The sequence below is a fragment of the Lepidochelys olivacea genome (genome assembly GCF_965140295.1).
Source record: "Lepidochelys olivacea isolate rLepOli2 genome assembly, chromosome: 27".
In the NCBI taxonomy this organism is placed as follows: Eukaryota; Metazoa; Chordata; order Testudines; family Cheloniidae; genus Lepidochelys; species Lepidochelys olivacea.
In genome coordinates, this window is record NC_140437.1 from 14,538,280 (window position 1) to 14,559,810 (window position 21,531).

Consider the following 21,531-nt stretch of genomic DNA (forward strand, 5'->3'; position numbering starts at 1 on the left):
CCGATGAGCCGAGGCTACCAGTGCCATGACTGGAACAGCCACCGGGGACTGTCTCTGAGACGGGTAAGCCTGCAATCCCTGCATTCTTATTATTTACTGTTTGCATTGCGGTACCACATAGGATCCCTCCTTGTGAACCAGGACTCCATTGTGCTAGGTGCTGTACAAACACAGAGAAAAAAGACGGCCTCTGCCCCAAAGAGCATACAATCTACACTGTAGGCTAGCCAGTAATTAATAGCCAGCCAGGAACCTGTAACTGTCCTTATCCCCAATGCGGGGCTGGGATCCCAGCATGCTGGAGAGTGCATCGCCTGTCATGACCCCCTCAGGCACGTGCAGTCCTGGGGCCCATCCTGCAGCCCCGGGGGAGCAGAGGGTGAAGTCGTCTCATCAGCCTCTGGAAGGGAAGCGGGCGACGTCCGGCCGGGTTCAGAAAGGCTGTAAAATCTTCCCCTCCGATACAGCTTTGCTGCCTCGTCCCACCCCCAAAGCCCCCTTGCCCATGCAGCATCCCAAAAGCAAGTGTCCACCTAGCACCCCTAGGAGCATGGCTATTAGCAACGTGGAATGGGACCAGATACCCCAGTGACGGGCGGCAGTTCTGAACCCAAAACTACAACCATGGAGGCTCAAAGGGGGCTGGAAAAGGCGGGCTGCCATGACTCTGGTCAGGTGAGCAGCCGGGCTCCTTGGCACAGGAAGAGAAGGGAAGATCTTCAGCCGGTATAAATGGTCCTAGCCCTAGTGGGCCACAAGTTCTTCCACTTGTGCGGGCGGGTGCTTGGAGCCCTGGCCAGCTGGGGAGGTGATGCTTACGGGCTAGAGGTGGCAGTGGGAAGTTGCCTCCCAACAGCTGTCCTGGAATGCCACGTGGGCACTGGTGGGCACACAACCACGCCCAACCCTCGCTGGTACCTGGAGACAGGGAGCGACCAGGCCGCTCGCCAAGGAAGGAGGAAAAGCAGAATGTGGCACCCCTGCATGCTGCTGGGGGGAGAGGGGGTGTTAGGGTCAGGGCAGGAGGCCACTCTGCAGCTGCTGGTGCCCACCCTGACTGCCTAGAAGGAACCTTTCTACCCGCAGCATCGCAGCCACCCAGCCTTCCCTGGATTCCAGCCCCCTTCTCCCTCCCCACGCACACGCTATAAAGCCCCCTTTGTCAGAGGCGCGGCCCGGCCTCTCCACTCCCTCCCCGCCGTATAGAACCGCCAACGTGGCCGCCTGGCTCTGATCTTATTTTTAACCTCTCATTAGCATCCAGAAGCGGCAAAGTTCCCCGTTTCCTGGGGAGGTTCAAAGCCAGATAAGCCGGGAGACAAAAGCCGCATTCTTCCAGCTGGCATCTCATAGGCTTCCCCTTGCTCTGCGTTATCATCTGCACATGCCCGCTGCATAATCGCCTCCCTGTTGCACTGCTGAGCTTGGTCACCCATCCCTCGATTGCCCCATGACACGTTCCCCCTTCTACACACATACGGTCAGTCCCCTGGCAAGTCCCCTAGCCTTCCTCTCCCACTCTGAAACCCTCAGGCTCACTCTCGACCTGCTCTGATCTCAGGCTTTGTCTAGGCAGGGGGTTTTAGGTCCCACTGCAGCTGGGCTGCTGTGAATGCCCAGTGCCCAGCATGGTTTACGCCCATGAGCCTGGCTGAGATTTTCCACTGCCTCTGGGTGGCCAAACTGAGATGCTTCAGAAGGGCCTGATGGTTCAGAAGAGGGGTGAGTCTCCGGGTTTTGCTCTGATCTGTGGCTATGGGACGCTCCGGAAGATCAGTCCCCAGGTTGGACTCCCTCAAACCTTGTGCCCCCTCTCCCCAACTCAGTGGCCGCTTTTGAAAATGATCAGCCTGTGTGATTTGTGCAAGGCCAGGAGAACCCAGGCCTCCTGGTGCCTGCACGTCAGCCACCAGCCCGTCTCTCCTGTCTGCTGTGGTGTGGAACAAGTTGGGCCTCGGTGAACGCAGGGCCGTGTCGAGGCAAAGTTAGAGTTGGCTTGGCCTGTGACATTCCGCTCGCCTGTGCCAGTGAGGAATTTGCTGCGTCCCGTTCCCTGGTTCTGCCCATCCCTCTGTGACTGCAAAAGGCTGAGCCCTGGCAGAGAATCCCCTGCCAAACGAGCACTTAAAACAGCTCCGGGAAACAGCAAAATAAATTACCAAAGGAGAGCAGCTTGGCCAACGCTTCCAAGCTGCCCACTGGCACTTGGGCTGGGGCAGAGAAATAGCGAAGATTCGGCCAGCCCGGTCACCGGGCTCTCCCATCCCGGGGGTCTGGGTTAGAAACAAGCCCTGACTGCAAAGAGCCGAGCCCGGATGAGATCAGAATCTAAGCCAGGCTTCCCTGAGTCTCAGGAGTGTTCGGATCAGTTGGTCCAGCCTGGGCTCGTTTCACAGGCAGTGTGTGTGAGAGAGAGAGAGAGAGAGAGATTGTGTGAGCGAGCGTACATCTGTGTTAGACCCTGTGTGTGTGAGAGAGAGACACACACTGTGTGTGAGAACACAGTCAGGGTTTGTCACTCCCTTTCCCTGTGGGGCCGAGGGGCAGCATCCCCATTCCCTCCCTCCTGACCCCGTGATGGGTGTCACACTCGCCCTGGGGCCTGGAGCCCACCCCAGGGCCAGGAAAGGCTAGCAGAGAACTGCCTCTCACATGGCTCCTCACGTGGGGCCTGCGGAGGCTGCTTCCCGGCTGGAATGCCGTGGGTACAGTTGGAGCACATCTGCCCACATGGCCCAGCGTGTTCAGAGCAAGTCAGCAGACCTGGCTTGTTTGCTCTGCATCGCGCTGCAGCTGCTCCAGTGTCAGCAGCGGGGAGGGTGGCATGGGGCTCGGGGCTCTGCTTTAAAGGCCTCATCACTGCTAATGCATTTGGCAGCCACTCGAATCTCCAAACAGCACAGAAATCCAGTCCTGGTTCTTCTCTCGCGGCCGTGCCCGGAGCCTGTTCCAGGTGGGCCTAGGAATCCACTACTGGTTCTTCTCCCGCAGCCGTGCCCGGAGCCCGTTCCAAGTGGGCCCAGGAATCCTGTACTCGTTCTTCCCCATGTTCCGGTCCAACAGGAATTCCCCCTTGCCCCTCATCTAGTGCAGACTTTGCGGACGGTCATCACTTGGGACACTCAGAGTTAAAGCCCCGATTCGATTTCTGGTGCATACTTAGCACCGATTCATGGCTGCATCCTCACACAAAGAGCTTGCTCTCTCGGTGCCCAGGTGCTGTGGCTGGTCATCAACACGCCAGCAGCCCGGGACCCTCTTTGTTGACTGAAAAAATCAACTGACTAGTTCTGAAAGAAGTTTGCCTCATCCCCCATCTCACTCTGCAGCTGGGTGGCTCTGGGCCTCTACCCCACTGCCAAGCCCTTTCCACACATTCCTCAATTAAGTCTCACAGCACCCCCTGCAAGTGGGGGGAGCCATTGTTTTCCAGAGGGGCAGCTGCTTGCTAACGTCACACACCAAGCCAGCAATAAGAACCCAGGCGTCCTGCTTCCCCGCCTGTGTTCTCACCACTCAACCACACTTCCTTGCAGAGAGGGGAAGAGAGCCTGTGCGTTTTGACACTTGGTCCTCCCTGCTCTAATCACAAGACTGGACTCTGTCCCAGAGCTGGGAAAAGAACCCAGAAGTCTTGCCTCTCGGTCCCCAGCTCTAACCACTTAATCACAGACTGGAGCAGTACATCCAAGTTCTGACTCATGCCCTCCTCTTTAACCCACTATGACACACTCCCACCCAAGAAAGGGAATAGACCCCCGAAGTCTTGCCTCCAGGCCCCCTGCCTCCTACACAGCAACGCTTGTGGCTCATGCTGACTCTGATATGGATGGGAACTCTGGGTGAAGATACAAAGCCAAGGCTGATGGTGGCATCAGGTTTTCCTGGCGCTGCCCTCCACCCTACCAACTTCATCCTTTTTAGCAGATCTCAGACCCCATTTATAGACCCCAGACCCCCATACACAGAGCCCCACCCTATGCACAGACCCCAGACCCCCAGGCACAGAGCCCCACCCGACACACAGACCCTAGACCCGCATTCACAGAGCCCCACCCTATGCACAGACCCGAGACCCAGGTTCCCTGCAGAGACCCCATGCACAGAATCCAGGACCCCACACCACTCACAGAGCCCCACCCTATGCACAGACCCCAGACCCAGGCTCCCTGCAGAGACCCCCCCACCCCATGCACAGAAACCAGGACCCCACACCATGCACAGAGCCCCACCCTATGCACAGACCCCAGACCCAGGCTCCCTGCACAGAGCCCCACCCCACCCCACGCCTAGATCCCAGCTTCCACCCCTTACAAAGACCCCCACCTCTTCCACAAAGCCACCCCCGCCCGGCTCCGTTGTGTGCATGAGCCTCCGTTGTGTGCACAAATGGGGTTGGGGGTCTGTGTATAGGGTGGGGCTCTGTGTATGGGGGTCTGGGGTCTATAAATGAGGTCTGAGATCTGCTAGATTCAGCTAGGGGGGTTGGTGCTCACTTTCTGGCTTCCCTTTCAGAGGCTGTGTCTGTATTATCTGAAGGCCCTAACCGAGATCAGGTCCTGTTGTGCTCGCTGCTGCACAAACCACAAGAAACAATCCCTGCCCCGGAGAGCTTGCAGTCCAAATAGACCCCAAGGGTGGGGGAGGGAAACTGAGGCACAGAGCAGGGCTGTGACTTGCCCAAGGTTACACAGTCAGGCAGTGGCAGAGCCCAGGGCGCTTGAGTCCTTGTCCACCAGATGCCAAAGCTTGCACCAAGATTTTTTGACTTTCGGGAATTTCCAAATAACACAAATCTTTCTGGCACCGGCGCTGCTACCAAGCAAATATTTACAACTGCTCAGCGAGGGGGTTGATGACTTCCATGCCACGCACCGCAAACAAATTACTCATGGAGGATAATTGCTGGTGTCGCAGATAGTCGGCATGAAACCAAGTTCATACTCCCCTCCCTCCCCTTTCCCCACAGGCAACCAAGGTTCATGTGGGGATAGTGGGCTCAGCAGGGAACTAGGGGTTCCTGGGTTCTGAGTGGGAGCTGGGATCCTTGGCTTTTATCCCCAGCTCTGCACTGACTCAGCGCGCAGCCTTGGGCTAGTCATGGGCCCGCTCGGTGCCTCGGTTTCCCCTCCTGAAAAATGGGGAGAGTGACAGTGACCCACACCCCTGCTTGGAGATGGAATTACATATGTGAGGCATGCCTGGCAAAACTCAAGTGAAGGGCAACACAGCTGGACGGGGAAACACCCAGCCCCGCCTTTTCCCTTGCTGTGGGACTTCTCTGATGGTAACCAGTCAATATCCCCTGAGTCTCCCCCAGCATCTCCCACTGGCTCAGGGCAGGGCAGGCAACTTGCTCCCAAGACACTGGGGCTCAGCCCCCTCTTCTCCACGATGTTGCCTTTGTCCCGGGGAAGAGGCTCGGGCCTAGATCACGCCCAGCCTGCCGGCAGCGCACCCCTCCTGCTGCCTGGGGGACAGGGCAAGGGGGAGGTGTGGGCGCCTGGCCCCAGAGAGGGTTAAATCTCCCTGTGTCTCCCTGGACGCTTTTGCAGTTCCCACTCCTGGACCTGGCACTGCTCTGGGAATTCCGCCTTGGGGAGAGTCACATGAGGACATGCCACAGCGGCCAACCAGCCGGATGGCCGGCTAGCCCTCCCCAGGCCGGGAGAGACGGGGGGCCTGGAAATAATGGTAACCTGGGGGGCAAAGGGGAGGATCTGCTGCTAGGGGGTGGAGAGTTTTGGGGATGGGGGAGCTGCAGCATAGAGAGGGGCATGGGTCCCGCCACCCAGGGGTGGGGCTGGCAGGGGCAGGGCACACATGGGGCAGGGCGGGTGGAGAGCCCAGGGGTGGGGCGGGCAGGGGCAGGGCACATATGGGGCAGGGCGGGTGGAGAGCCCAGGCGTGGGGCGGGCAGGGGCGCGCACGGGGCAGGGCGGGTGGAGAGCCCAGGGGTGGGGTGGGCAGGGGCACGCATGGGGCAGGGCGGGTGGAGAGCCCAGGCGTGGGGCAGGCAGGGGCGCGCACGGGGCAGGGCGGGTGGAGAGCCCAGGGGTGGGGTGGGCAGGGGCACGCATGGGGCAGGGCGGGTGGAGAGCCCAGGGGTGGGGCGGGCAGGGGCAGGGCGGGTGGAGAGCCCAGGGGTGGGGCTGGCAGGGGCAGGGGCAGGGGCTGCCCCCCCCAGTAGCGGGGGGGGGGGGAGCAGGGCTTACATGACCCTGCCGAGCGGCTGCCGGGGCTGCCTGTGAGCGCTGTGCCAGGCTGAGCCGGGGAGGGGAAGGGGAGGGACGCGGGGTGGGGTGGGGTGGGGATGGGCTGGGGGGCCGGGCAGACAGACACACGCCCGGCGGGGGAACGGGCGCTCGCAGCAGACGCCGCAGCCGGGCCGGCTCCGGGGGACCTGCCATAGGAAAGTCACATGGATCGTGCCGGGGGGCTGCCCCCCGCCCTCCCCCCTCCTCGGCCTGGCCTGGGGGCGCGCTGAGGGGCGCAGCATGGAGCAGGTAGGAGGCACCGCCGGGGGGGTGGGGGGCGGCTTCGCGGCCCCTCCCGGGGAGGCTCGTGCACACAACGGAGCCGGGCGGGGGTGGCTTTGTGGAAGAGGTGGGGGTCTTTGTAAGGGGTGGAAGCTGGGATCTAGGCGTGGGGTGGGGTGGGGTGGGGCTCTGTGCAGGGAGCCTGGGTCTGGGGTCTGTGCATAGGGTGGGGCTCTGTGCCCGGGGGTCTGGGGTCTGTGCATAGGGTGGGGCTCTGTGCGTGGTGTGGGGTCCTGGTTTCTGTGCATGGGGTGGGGGGGGTCTCTGCAGGGAGCCTGGGTCTGGGGTCTGTGCATAGGGTGGGGCTCTGTGCCCGGGGGTCTGGGGTCTGTGCATAGGGTGGGGCTCTGTGCGTGGTGTGGGGTCCTGGTTTCTGTGCATGGGGTGGGGGGGTCTCTGCAGGGAACCTGGGTCTCGGGTCTGTGCATAGGGTGCGGCTCTGTGAATGCGGGTCTGGGGTCTGTGTGTCGGGTGGGGCTCTGTGCCTGGGGGTCTGGGGTCTGTGCATAGGGTGGGGCTCTGTGTATGGGGGTCTGGGGTCTATAAATGGGGTCTGAGATCTGCATAGGGTGGGGCTCTGTGCCTGGGGGTCTGGGGACTGTGTGTAGGGTGGGGCTCTGTGCCTGGGGGTCTGGGGTCTGTGCATAGGGTGGGGCTCTGGGCGTGGGGGTCTGTGGTCTGTGCATAGGGTGGGGCTCTGTGTGTGAGGGGTCTGGGTTCTATGCATGGGGGGTCTCTGTGAATGGGGTCGGGGGTCTGTGCATAGGGTGGGGCTCTATGCATGGGGGATCTCCTTGAATGGGGTCTGTGTGTGGGGGGGGTCTGTGCATAGGGTGGGGCTTTGGATTGGGTAGGGTGGGGTCAGGTCAGAGCCATGCCAGGGCTGAGTGCTGAGCTGTGGACAAGGGGGCTGGGGTGCAGCGCTCTGCAAGGTGCGGGGGGGCACAGAAGGGGACACTGATCTCTAGCTCCTGTATGCCATGCAGGCTAGCTTTGCCACCCTGGGGTCTAGAGAGGAGGATGGTGCTTGGTCCAACCCCGCCCCCCAGCACCCCTCCTGGTGGGGGGAACGCAGCCGGTGTGTGGCAGAGAGAGAATATTACAATGATGATAAAAAAAAGATCAAGAGGAAAAAAAAGAGGGGTGTATGGAGGGAGGGGAGGGGTGGGGTACAGACAGGGGAGTTGAGGTGGGGCTTGTATAGGGAGGTGCTAGGGCATGGGGCGTTGTATAGGAGGGGTATCGAGGGGGGTGGCATGGAAGACGATGGGAGGGTGTGGGACATGGAGGGGGCTTGTCTAGGGAGGAGTGGGTAGGGGGTGTAGGGAGGAATGGGAATGAGGGGAGGGAGCGAGGTGTCAGCGAAGGGGGGGCTGGGGGTCAATACAAGGAAGGGGACTGGCTGCCCAGGGGTGTATAAACATCCCCTCGCTGCTAGCTCAGCTTCTGTGCAGGCAAAATCCCAGCCTGGTGGAGGAGGAGGGAGGCCGGCCGGCCAGCCGGCCATGTGCCCTCTGCTTGTCTCTGGGTGAATGGTCCAGACCAGGGATTCTGTGAGACACGTGGGTCACACGGTGCTGCTTAGCCGGACCTGTGTGGGTCATGGGGCACGGGGGATGCTTCAGATAACCACGATTTGCCACTTGTCTCTCTCTCCTGGAGGGGCCAGGGAGGGGTGAGGGAAGAGAGCAGAGCTGTTTTCGGAGTGGCCCCTCCTGGTCTCACCTAGCCAGGGGCTGCCTGACCCCATGCTGGGAATTACGGCTGGACAGTCAGCATGGTACCCAGGGAAACTTCCTCTTGAGATGCCCCGGTATTGGGGATGCTTCGCCAGGGAGGCCTTGCGGGCATCTGAGCCCACTGGCCAGAGACCCTCACAATCACTGCACACAGGCACATGCGTCCGTTCATGCCCATCAGAGACCCTCGTCCTCTACAGCCGTCCCTGGCAACCTTGAGACAGAGACCCTTGTAAGGCACATCCACACACCCCTTAGAGAAAGATTCTTGTTGCATATAGAAACGTGGTCACACCGATTAGAAAGGAGGCCACCACAATGCACGCACACCCACCCTTTGGTTGCTCTGGGTTAGTTCTTTGCAGTAAGCGGCACTTGTTGCTCCTGGTCGTGGCCTCGTTCAGGCTGACTTCTGGCCTCCGTCTCTGGCGGCTCATGGGAGGAGACCGAGGGAGAGAAGCACCTGCCACCGAGTTGTGCCCCGCAGCTGAGTGGGGCGAGGGGTCCCTCTCCCTGCCCAAAGCCAGCCTGGGCCACCCTGGCGAGTGCGTCCCATCTGTGCTGTCCCCAGGGGGTGCTGTGGGGCGATGGAGCAGGCTCTGGGGATTGGGGTACTTCCACATTCAGCAGTTGGGGGGGCAGCCGCCACCATTTTGTGGCAGCGGGGTGGGGGGCGGGGATGTGGGAAGGGAGAGGCGGCTGCGGCAGGATGGAGCCTCTCTTGGCCTGTCTCCGCATGGAAGCCGGGTGGGGCAAAGAACAGCGGCCGTGGGGGAGTCTCCTTGGTGGGGGTGGGGGGTAGGATCTCTGGGTTTCTGGCAGGGAGGGGGTTGTTAGTGTGGGTTTGAAGGGGAGCCGGGGGGGGCATCAGCCCCTCCCTCTTCTCATGATATGTTGCTTTTGCTGAATGAATCCTGAAAACCTTCCCCGCGGCTGGAACAAGCTGTGAGGGGAGTGGGGAGGATGAAAGGCAGCCCCCCACCCCGTCACCCGAATCCGGAGGACAGTAATCCCCCCTCCTCCCTAAATCCGAAGGCGCCCCACTCTGCCATGCCCCTGTCTGCCGCTGCCCCTGTCCCCGCCCTCCCCGTGGGTGTCCCTCCACTCAATCCCTCCCATGCCAGTTGGAATCCCTTGTATTGCTGCACTTCATATTCCCCTGTTCTGTTCTGCTCGATTGCCCTGCGGGTACTGCCCTGGCATGGCGGCGTGGTCAGGTCACTGGGAGCCCCCCAGATATCCCAGCTAGCACCCCAGCTTTCCCCGGGTGCAGATATAGCCAGGACTTCCCACGCCACCTGGGAAGCAGGAGAAATTTGTGCTTTCATCCTTGGAGTGCTGGGAGCCGCTAGGCGGGAGGCGAAGGGTTCCCCGTGACGGGGGAAGGGCAGTGGTGGGGCATTCAGGGCTGTGGGTATCGGGCATGGGCAGTGGGCTCTTATCCCAGGGATCAGACAGGCAGGCACCTGCCTGAAGATGGACAAAGGGGCTGGCCTGTGAGGGACGATAGGATGAGCCCTGGCCTGGATTCTGTGCTCAGTGTAAACCGGGAAGTTGGGTGGGCTCGCTCTGGATTTACGCCAGGGTAACTGAGAGCAGAACCCAGCCCATAACCGGTATGGCTTGGCTGAACGTTGGCCAAGTCCGATGCCCGCTTCAGTTCCTCTACAGCAGTGACACCTTGGGCTCCTGGCACCCCCATCCAGAGGTCTCAAAGTGCTCACGATTGAAAAAGGCCTAAGGGAATTCCAGCTCCCACTTAATTGGGAGCCTGACCCCCTTAGGTTCCCTTAAAAATCTCAGCCCCAAGCCACACAGCACCCCTATGAGGTAGATCAGCATTCTTCCCCTCTTGTGATGAGACGAAGGCACAGAGAGGGGAAATGACATGCCCAAATACATGCAGGGGCTCAGCGGGATTAGAACCCAGGGCTCCACTGTCCCCAGGGCTGCCCAAGGAGGGCATTGGACAGAACTGCTCTCTGGGAGCCTGTAACTGGGAGAAACAGGAGGCAGTTAAGAAAAGTAAAATTCTGATTGTAACAGGGCAAGGCAGGGACTGTCCATGTTTGTACAGCTCCTAGCACAATGGTGACCTGCGCCGGGACTGGGGCTGCTAGATGTACTCAGGCTGAATATCAGGAAAACTGCCTGCCAGTGAGCTGGATGAGGCCACGGCAGCCACGTAAACCCCTAAGACAGAGGTAGGAATTATGTGTTAAGGTGAAAAATCACTATCACCTGGAACATTGAAAGCTAGATGCAGAGAATAGGACAGTTGATAGGCTTGCCATGTTGTTGTAGCCGCGTTGGTCCCAGAATATGAGAGAGGCAAGGCGGGGGAGGTGAGATCTTTTATTGGACCAACTTCTGTTGGTGAGAGAGACACGCTTTCGAGCTACAGAGAGCTCTTCTTCAGGTAGGTCGGCTTGGCAGAATTCAATTTTGACCGATAGTATCAATGTTTATCTTCACACTTTATTTTATTTTTACTGATGTATATTTCCACAGGTGGCAGAGGAGAGTCAGGCAACAGTTAATGGCAGCCGACATTAAGATTACAAAAGTTAAAGCTTTATAACACAAATTCCAAACGTCGTGAGCCAAAATAGATGTTACGTAAATGTCCTTACATCAAACTCAAGTTCTCAAGCCGTATTCTTCTTCCATTGTCCCTCTGTGAATGTCCGTTATTATTGCTGAAAATATTTATTCCTTGGGGGGGCGGGGGGCGTATGGCGAAATTCATGTTTCTTGATAAAAATCTAATTCTTCCAAGTGTCATTGTAGAGGGTGAACATGGGCTTGGTAGTGCCCAGTAGGAAAACCTGGTTGGAAGTTTTCCTACAAAAGTTTTCCTTCAGGGTTGTCAAAACTGAAAGGTCGCGTGGACCCGTCTCGATTGCACCCACAATTGGCTTCCACATGAAATTTTGCATTTTTTTTCTACGTGAAATGGTTTTGGAGTCACATTTTTGGTAGTTCCGTTTTGCAGGAAATGTTGAAATTGCCTGTTTTCCTTCTGATTCGGAACCAAACCAGATTTCGAAAGGTCAGAATTTCCCCAGAACCGGAGAGTCCGAGTCCCAACCGGCTCCACTTGTGGGGCTGTGACGTCTCTAATGTTCCTGGTTTGCCGGATTGCCTTGCCCTGAGCTGTGCTTCTTGCGTGTAGCAGCAAAGCCAATCAGTCTGTTCTGGTGTTATTGGTAGTGAGTTTTCGAATTGGCAGAAGGGAGTGAGTGATGGCTCTGAATGATGATGACTGACATGTACATAGTGCATGTCAGTCAAAGTTCCCCATGCTCTCTCTTCTTGTGATCCTTATTTAACTGTTATGTTGCAGCAGTTGTTAGAGAGGAAACCAGGTTGGGGCCCCCTTGTGCTGCCCAAACACATCAGATTCTCTCTACCCCCTCTCCCCTTTCTGCCAAGTTCCCCCTCCCCTCTGCACACATTCTATGTGCTGTATCGATCAGCTGATTCGATTGGCGTGAGTTCTCTCTTCACCTCCCACTGAATTGCATCCACTTCTGGGGTGGACTGTGGCAGCCATTTAACACTAGCACTGATAAAAGAGCTGTTCAGAATGGATAGGGCAGGCTCCCTAGCCACAGAGGCCCGAGCGTTTCATGGCACGTCTGGACCCGAATCTACAGCAACGTTTACTTTAGTGCATCCGGGTAACATCCCCGTGGTTCCTCTCCCTCCCATGCCGCAACACACATCCACACACTGTAGCACCTGGTGGCAAATACTTGCTGGTGAACAATTCATCAAGGATTAATTTTGATGATGGATTTTTTTGCTGCATTCTCCTGACAGCCTGTTCTATGGGCCAACGTAATTATGATGGAGTCTGGGCAGCCTGGTTTAGAATCTCCTTCCCACACCCTGAAGGCAGGTGTGTGTATTTTCAGCTGTTCAGCTTCTCAGTTCTCCAGGCCTTCACTGCTCTATTCTCTACCCAGCCTGCCCTTCTGGTACCCCAGGCTCCCTGACAGTAAACTGTACGCTGTCTCTATCTATCTATCATCCTTATATGACCGCTGTTACCATAATCTCTGAGCACCTCACAATCTTTAATGTATTTATCCTTCCAGCACCCCTTTGAGGCAGGGCAGTGCTAACACCCTCATTTTACAGATGGGGAAACTGAGGCACAGAGCAGCTAAGTGACTTGCTCAGGGTCACCTAGGAAGTCCGTGATCAGGGAATTAAATCTGAGTCTGTTATGTCCACAACATTTAGGGTTCTTTCTAGGGTTTACCTTAGCCAGCTAAACATGTGTTAAAATCACCCTTTGCCCTGTGTACATCAGGATTTTAACATGTTAATGATTCCGCGTTTAAAAATCGCACCTCTTTCCCCAATGAAGACAAAGCCTTAGGGGGTGGGAGAGTGTGAGAAGGGTTGTGTGTGTGTGTGAGGACAGAGAGAGAGCCTGTGTGTACAGCACATGCATGACACCTGCACAAGGGCCCTCTGAACATGCCTGTGTGTGGCGTGCTGTATGCGTGTCGACCCGCTGTCTGTTGGTGAAATCCCGTGTATAGTGTGTGCGTGTAGAAGGAGATGTGATGTGCAAGTGTGTGACGCTCTGGGAAGCTGTGTGTGTGAGTATGCATGGTTGTGAACATGTGTCCTTGCCACGTGTGACTACGTGAACCGGCCTGTGCGGACTGTGTGACAATGCATCCCTGGATGTGTGTGGGTGCAGTCAAGGCTGAGGTGCTGCAGGGGAGTTGGGATGGAGCCCCAGGGGCCGTGGGTCAGGACTGAGGAGCATCAGCAAAGATGGATGGGAGGAGCCCAGGGCAGCTGCAGATGGGGATTGAGGGATATAGATGGGGCTGGAAGAGCAGAGAGGGCTGTGGGCTGGGATTGAAGGGCATTAACAGAGCTATTCGGGGGGACTCAGGGCTGGGATAGCAGGGGGATGCTGCAGGTTAAACCGGCTGTGCTCGTGTACGAATAGGGCAGCTCTTGCCTATTCAGTAGGACCCGGACCCCCACACCTGCCCAATACGCTCTTCTGCTGATTTCTGATTGCCCAAAGGTTCAAGGTGCAGCCCATGCGGGTCGGCTAATTGGGACCCTCACAGAATCCCTGGTCCCGGCCTTTGCAGCTTCCCTTTGCTTAGAGCCTAACATTTCCCCAGCTCCCCTGCCGCCGGTTGGAAGTGTCTCAGGGCCTCTTTCCAGGGTGGAAAAATAACCTCCCCGCCACCCAGCTGCACTGCAGGGCAGTTCCCCATCGGGCCGCCCTGGCACCTTCCCTTTGCCCTAGTTGGCTGGGGCTCATGTTAATTTTAGGCAGTGAGATCAAACAGCTTGGCATGTGGCTCGCTCGCCGATTGGACAGCTTGGGGGTGCGTTATCCTGTGATATAACGTGGCCAGGGATAGCCCTGGACTCCGGCCGGGCCTGCTTGTTATCTCTCGCTAATAATTGAAATGACTGATGGCAGCCGTGGAAAGGCTCTGAGGCTGCCAGGGAGCAAACAGATGTTCCCAGGGCTCCGTCCTCCTGGAGTCCCTGCAGAGCGTCCCCCGCTCACCCCCGCGACGTGGGAAGGTGGCGCCATTTTAGCCCGAAAACGCCTCCGTTTAGGAATGCCCCAATCCATGAGCAAATTGCCCCCCCCCCATAAAGCAGCTGGGCTCGGCCTTTCATTCCCCAGCGTGTCTGTAACTTTGCTGGCCGGGGGGAATGCAGGAAGATGCCCTCCACCCCCAGACTGCTTCTGCCTTTATTGATTTTTCATATTAGGACCCTCACTGTGGTTCCTTTAAGAGGCTTCCATTCGGGCTTCCAGGCCCTCAGGTGCCAAGCAGAGCCCCGACCCTAGGTTTGCCAGCCAGGTTTTCTCCTGTTTATCCGAGTTTCCCATAGTCACCCATGTGGGCTGAGCTCTTGAGCTGAGAGGAAGGGACGGGGGAGGGAGCCATGGTAACTCTTTCCTTGCTGCGCAGCTGTCTCAAATTGCCTCTGGGTGTTTTGGGGGTCACACCCCATCTGCGTCTCCTGTTTCGGGCTCGACAGGGATATTTTTCCGGTGAGGTTCCGCCAGCAAGGTGCTGAGCGCTCTGGATCCGATCCTGCCTGCCCCGAAGCACAAGCTTCACTTTTAGCACTGGAATAGTCCCATTGATTTAAGTGCTTGGCAGGATTGGGGCCAGCACGCTCTACGCCTTGCAGGATTGAACCCACTGGGAGAAAGGACTCACCACACACTAGGGACCTGATTCTGACCTCAGTCACGCTACTGTAAATCAGCCCCATTAAAGTCAACGTGACAGATTCTCCACTGGTGTAAATTGGCATAGCTGATTGACACCCATTAAGAGTCTGGCCCAGTGGAGTTAAATAGTATGAAATTGGTGTAAGGGAGATCAGAATCCTCACTTAGATGTTTGTAGAGAAACAGCCTGGATCCAAACTTAGGGTTTGTTACACTTACACTTTTACGCACCTGCACACACGCGTGTGCGCACACAATTTTTCAGACCACTATTTTCATGAAGTTATTTTAAATCCAGTTTGTTTCTTGAATTGATGTCTTAAGACAGCCAATGTGTTATTCTGTTCCCACAGAAGGAGATGTTAAAACATGCCTGTGTCCCCATGACATTCACTGGGAACTGTGCTCTGACCATCTTTTTGTAAAACAGATGCTCTAATTCAGTCAGGAATTATTTCAGGGAAGGTGTCTGGCCTGTGTTATGAAAGAGGCCGGATGAGATGATCACAGTGGTCTCTTCTGGCCTTGGAATCTGTGAATAAATCCTTTAGGCAATTTTGAAACGCTCCCCCTACGGGCCTGACTGTCCACCGACCTGCGGTGTGTGTCATTATTTGAATCATCGCAAGGTGAAGATTACCATTCTGATCACCGAGGAAGTGAGCTGTAGCTCACGGAAGCTTATGCTCAAATAAATTGGTTAGTCTCTAAGGTGCCACAAGTCCTCCTTTTCTTTTTGCGAATACAGACTAACACGGCTGCGACTCTGAAACCTGTCATTCTGATCTGGTGCCATTTTACACCTTCTTTGTGCAAGGTGTAAATCACTGCACAGAGGACCTAGGGCTTTCTCCTCACTGTGAAAAAGGCATGGCTTTTACACTGATGTAACTAGCTCCCCGCAAAATCCTAGCGGAGATGAGGCATGGTGGTTTTTATCAACCCACCCTATATATCTCCCGCACTTGGGCTTGGCCTCAACTGGCTAACTTTGCGTTGCTGCTTATTCCGGTGCAGAGTGTTATAAATGGTGTGACTGACTGTGGAAGACGCAGGGCAATGGGGGATCTGGTTTAAGGGCTGGATTCCCCTCTAAGGTCTGCTCCACTCGTAGTTTTTGTACGGATTTAAAGCCGGTCGGGGGAGTGATTTTTCTACTGAAACACCTCCACTGTTATTGCCTCTAGTGTGGACGCGGCTATGGCAGGTATAAAAGTGACAGTATCCTGCTGGGCTGTGTTTTGTTTTTCTTAATTTTAAACAGTATTCATTAAAATATTAAAAATCCAGGGTAAACAGTTTTTGTTTCATTTGAATACGCAAATATTCCCCTGCAAAGTTTTCAGAATAAGCTGTTCGGTTTCATTATTGCTTCTAGTCCATTTCCTTTCCTGGTTCTCAGGCCCTACATTCAAGCACTGCTACCCCCACTATAGTGCAGAAGCGCCCCAAAGAGAAACTGACTAGAATTAACGTGAAATTTACCTTGCATCATTTGCCTAGTTTAGCTGGTAACTGAGGCCAGGCCCACACTGTAAAGTTTTGTTGGCATAGCTATGTCAGTGAAGGGTGTGAAACCCCCCACACCCCAGCCAAGGTAGCTCTGCTGACAGAACCCCCAGAGCAGATGCTCCTGCCAGAAGAGTGCTTTTTTCAGGATCGCTAATGTCATTCGGGGAGGGGGCGTTACTCGACCAGAAGAGCGGTCACGGTCAGCAAACGCTGCGTCTACACCGGGCAGCACTGGTGGTGCAGCTGTGTCGGCAAAGCGTTTGTTGTCTTGGCAAGGCTGGAGATTTTAAAGAATTCTTTCAGTTTTAGTGACCGCGGGCCAGAACGTTCACAAGCGCTTAGCACTGCCTTGATGCTTCAATAAGTGCCCAGATGTTCAAACGAGCTCAGCCCATTGGGTGCTGGGTTTTTTTTTGCAAATCTTAAGTGCCTAAATGAGAGCTGAGCTCTTTAGAAAATCTGCCTTCCATCTCTCTGGGTCTCACTTCCCCATCTGGAAAATGGAGCTAATAATCCTTCCGTTACTTGTTTGATCTATTTCGACGACCCAAGTGCTTTGAGTCAGCGACTGTCTCTTGCTCCGTAGAGCTGCCAGCACAACAGGGGCTTCTGATCTTGACTAGCCATAACCATCTCTGCTGTGGGAGCAGAGGTAGGAGAGAGTTGTTGGCTTCCCTGCCGTGGAACCCCAGCTGTGCATGCTACTGTTATTCGTATTAACTATTTGCTTGTTTCCCATAGGGCCTAGGAAGTCCTAGGATTGGAGATCAGGGCCCCATTGTGCTGGGCGCCAAGCAGAGTACGTCCATCGCTACAGACTTCTGCCAGTGTAGTTATGTGGGTCGGGGTGTGAAGAGGTGTGTGATCCCTGGCCAATAGGGGTGTGCTGGGAAAAGTTACCAGTGTGGATGCAGCTAATATCGGAATGTGCTTTTGCCCATTCCACTCAGGGGGGCTCAGTTTGGCTGGTATAAGCTGTGTCCACACGAGGAGCGCTTTGCTGGGATAGTATACCGGTATAACTACACTGGCAAGGCCTTCCTAGTCGAGACATGGTCTGAGAGGCAGTCCCTGCCCCAGAAGGCTTACAATCTAAATGGACAGGACAGACCCAGGGCTGGGGAGATAGGGTATAACATACGAGCAGGGGCAAGAAGGGGCTGAAAACCATCATGTTGTGTTGGCTTGTTTCCCTTTGATTTGTGGGAGGGGTTTGTGGTGTGGGAATTAGTTGGCGATGGGGGTGGGTTGGAATGACGGGGGTGGGGGCAAGAAGGGGGCAGGGAGGAGTGAGTCTGAAGCAGACGGGGGGGGGGGTGTGGAAGCGAACAGCCAATCAGCAGAGGGGAATCAACATTCAGGGTCAAAGCAGCAGAAAGCCCCACTGGGTAACCATGTGCTGGGTGTGTCCCCTCCACCATGCCACGGGCAGCGGGGCGCTGTGCCAGACAACACCCCCACCCCCTGAGGAGCCCCCGCTGAGACAGCAGGGGCCGCCCCGATGGCGGGAACTCTGGTTTTATTCCCCCTGGAGATTCAGTCTCCTGCTGGCCCCCAAGAGAAAATTAACTAAAAATAAAAGGGAGGAGGGGGAGGGGAAAGGGATTTGGAAGAAAACAAACTAACCACCCTGCTGGGGCCAAATGCAGCCCTGGCGGAAAGCCAGTGACGGGAGATGGCCTTAAACCAGCGCTGAGGGGGCCCAAATCCCCCAGGTGCCCGTGGAATGAGTGGGATCCCCCTCCCATCCCAGTCCCCCCTGCCCGCTGGCAGGCATCTCACACGAGCCCTCACTAGAGGGGGCCCTTTCTCTTTCTCTCTCTCTCCACCGAATGCGAGTGTCAGCTGTTCCCCACCCCTTCTTTCCGCGCTCCCGGCCTGGCAGCAGGGACCCTGACTCCGTCCCTCGCCACCCACAATGTCCTTGCCGAGGAGAAACCTTCCAGCTTCCACCTCCCTCCCTCCTGTGGGGAAGACAGGCTCGGGGCGGCATTGCATGGACTCCCCTAGATTTCATTCCAGGCGTTCCCAGCACCCGCAGCTCTGTGCCCAGCACCCCCACGCGTCTAGTGGGCTATAACAAAACCCTGGATTCGGATCTTGACTTGAATCCAAACTGTGTATGTCTCATATTTCTGCTCTGGGGTCTTGGTGCCACCTGGCTCAGAAGGGCCCTGGGATGTTCTGAGCTGCAAGAGGAGACGGTGGAGGAGGGTTTGCACTGTTACGCACTAGACTGAAGTGCCCCTGAGAGCGGGTGCGGAGGGGTGGTTTAGGGTGAGGCTCTGAGCTGGGAAGAGGGAATATGCCCTAGAGCAATCGGAGTCTCCCACCCGGCTGTGCTGGGATGGCAGCTCTGGGGAACGCGAGCCTCTGGGTCTCGTCCTCCCTTGCCAGCCCCTTCCCGCAGGGAGTAGAGTGCCGGAGAGGAGATGCTCACAAGCACCCAAGAGGTCCAACATCTCGCAGGAGCAGGCCCAGATGGGACAGATCCATTAGGAGCTCAAGGCCACTCATTCCCTGCCATAGCTGCATCTAGCCCCCTGATGGGGACACGTCCCCGGCCTGGCTACAGTGATAGGTGTTTGGGGGCAAAGAGATTCGAGCCGCAAGTAACTCTCTGTCGTGACGACACCTCCCAACCCAGCTCCCTCCTACTGTATTTTCTGTGCCCATACTGGGACTTCATGGCTGGGAAATTCAGTGCGACACCACTTTGAAGCCCACCAACCCCACACGCTGCAAAGCTGCTTCAGTCCCCAAGCCATGTGCTGATCGGGGAGATGAGGGCGAGGGGGTGTTAGTCTCCTCCTTCCTCTGAGTCTGGAAGGGGTCCCGGGGCATCGCCCGTGTTGCACAGCCTTGCCCTTGAGCTACTTTCAGTTCAGGGCCTTGACCCAGCCTGCACCCATCAGAAGGCTGCGAGTCATGGAGATAATTAACAATCAAATCGCCTTGGCCAGAAGGGTCACTGTGGTCATCTAGTCTGACTTACCAAGCCACCTCCCCACTGGGGACCCCAAAACTGTGTTTATAAAGGGGTGGTTCATCACTTTTAGAGATGGGGAAACTGAGGCACAAAGTGGGGAAGGAGCTCACCCAAGGTCACATAGCGAGGCAGTGGCTGAGTCTGGAACAGAACCCAGGAGTCCTGCATTCAGCCTGCTACTCTAATTATTAGCTCCCACTCCCTCCCACAGGGCAAGAACCCAGGAGTCCTGATTCCCAGCCCCCCCCCTCCAATCACTAGGCCACATGTCTTACAGAGCTGGGAATAGAACCGCAGGGTCCTAATTCTGAGACTCCTGCTCTAATTACTAGGCAATGCTGCCTCCCCACAGACATGACCACAAAGCTCCTGGAGTCGCATGAATTGAAAAGGGGAAGAGATGTCTATGTATCAGCCTGGTACAGCACAGGGATCACCCAGAGAACAAGGCGCTTCCCATGTGTTTGTGGCTCTGTGTCTGGAGGGCCCATGCTGGTATGATTAGTAGCGGGGGAAGCGTGGACTGGTTGTCGGGGAGGAGGGAGTTTGTCCATTGTGGGATTAGCCTGCTAACTGATGGCCAGGATGTGATCTCATTTCCCGTCTTGCAGAAGGACGGGAAGAGGGGGCACCGGGGCTGGCATTCACAGATGGAAAATGTGAGCAGGTGGCATTTGGGCAGACTCCCTGCTCCCCCTTCCACGCAGTCTAGGGCTGTCCCCATTGACTGGGCTCCGGGAAGGGCTGGAGATCAGATTGGATTGTTCCTCAGGTTTGAAATACGGTGCTGAGGTTTCCTGAAAAGGGTCTCAAGGGAGGATGGGGCTGGGGCCGGCTGGGCTGGCAGTTCCCTCCTTCATCCCATACTAGTGCGTCTGGTATTGTGGGGAAAGAGGATAAAATAAGACCCCAGAGACTTTCCCCTGCATGGGGGCGTGGGCGGGGTATGTCAGATGTCTGCTTCACGGGCAGTCCCTCGTGAGAGGTAAATCATTCACAGCAGCAGGCCCTGGTTGTGTTGCTCTTCCTGACTCCTGCCTAACTAGATTGTCTCCCATGGGCACAGGGTTGCAGGGTGGGAGGGGGCTGGCCCAAAGCAAGGTGCTGCAGGAAGTGATGTCAGTGGTTCGTCAGTACTGATATCGCAGTAGCTCTTAGCAGCCCTGCACTGAGATCCGGGCCTGGTGCTTCCAGGCCCCAGCTGAGATCCGGGCCCCGTGCTGCCAGGTGCTTCCAGGCCCCAGCTGAGATCAGGGCCCTGTTGTGCGAGGTGCAGCACACAGAGGCACCTGCCCCAACAAGCTTACAGTGTAAATAGACAAGACAGATCCAGGGCAGGAGGGGAAACTGAGGCATGGGTCAGGGAAGCGACTTGCCCAAGGTCACCCGGCAGCAGGTCACTGGAATAGAACTCGTGTCTCCAGGTAGTGCCCCGTCTGCTGATGCTTGCACTTATAATCCAGCTGGGCAGCTATGTCCAGCCCCATTAGATCTCCTGGCAGTCTCAGCAGTGTGCAGCATTTGTTGTTACTTTGGGCTGTTTACCAGCTGCTGTGTTCCATCCCAGAGGTGGCTGCATTTCAGTAATGGGTGAGGGGCTCCTGTGTGCATTCATGGTGCGTAATGAGCTTTGGGAAACCTTCAGGGTGAATGGGGCTATGGAATCGTGGATGTTAATGTCACTGGTGTGTACAGATGTCTACTGCCTGGGGGAAGAACCTCCACAGGGTGTTAGCAATACACGGCCAATGACACACGGTTGAACTTCTCTCTTTCTATCCAGGAGAGGGCAGTGGTGGCCCATACATACAATCTCCCCACTGTATTTTCCACAGCATGCATCTGATGAAGTGAGCTGTAGCTCACGAAATCTTATGCTCTAATAAATTGGTTAGTCTCTAAGGTGCCACAAGTCCTCCTTTTCTTTTTGCGGATACAGACTAACACGGCTGCTACTCTGAATCTAGGGCATGTTATTCCCATTTTACCGCTGGGGGAAAGAGGCACTTAGACATGAAGTGACTTCCCCTCTGATCAGTGAGAGTCAGCGTGAAGCTGGGGCTGGAAGCCAGGAGTCCTGTGTCTGAACCATCCACTCTTGTGGGGAGGTTCCGATGTTGCTGAGGGTGAACACTGGGTCTTCGGCTTTTAGCGATGCTATTAATAACATCACTCCCATTACCACAACCCCTTACTATGGTGCACCCCACCCCATGCACCCCAATACCAGTGACCCACTCCCACCCCCAGGAGAACACTGGCTTGGGCTGCCTGCTGAAATGTGGCCGCTCATCCCCCTACTGCCACCAGCAGACCCGCTTTGCTAGGTCTCCTCCCCCTCCCGCCTGCAGCGTTCAGCAATTGTTGCTGTGGGAGGGGGGGGAAATCCAATCGGAGGCATCGATCCCTCCCAGGTCTGCAGTTCCCAGAGCATCAGGAACGGCTGGCAGCTTGTGCGGACGTGCAGGGTTGGGGAGGCTCCCAGAGCTTCCATCCCAGGTTGTGGAA

At 56.4% G+C, this 21,531-nt stretch overlaps 1 protein-coding gene across 1 annotated transcript in view; it reads left to right on the forward strand.

Annotated features, from left to right (window-relative positions):
* Positions 1-6,374: 6,374 nt before the first annotated feature.
* Positions 6,375-21,531, forward strand: part of ARHGAP23 (Rho GTPase activating protein 23) — a gene marked incomplete at its 5' end in the record, with an annotated part of 125,606 nt that continues 110,449 nt past the window's right edge. Inside the window, one exon of the mRNA XM_084615792.1 lies at positions 6,375-6,506. Coding sequence (XP_084471918.1) covers positions 6,498-6,506 — 9 coding nt within the window. The remainder of the gene's footprint in view (positions 6,507-21,531) is intronic.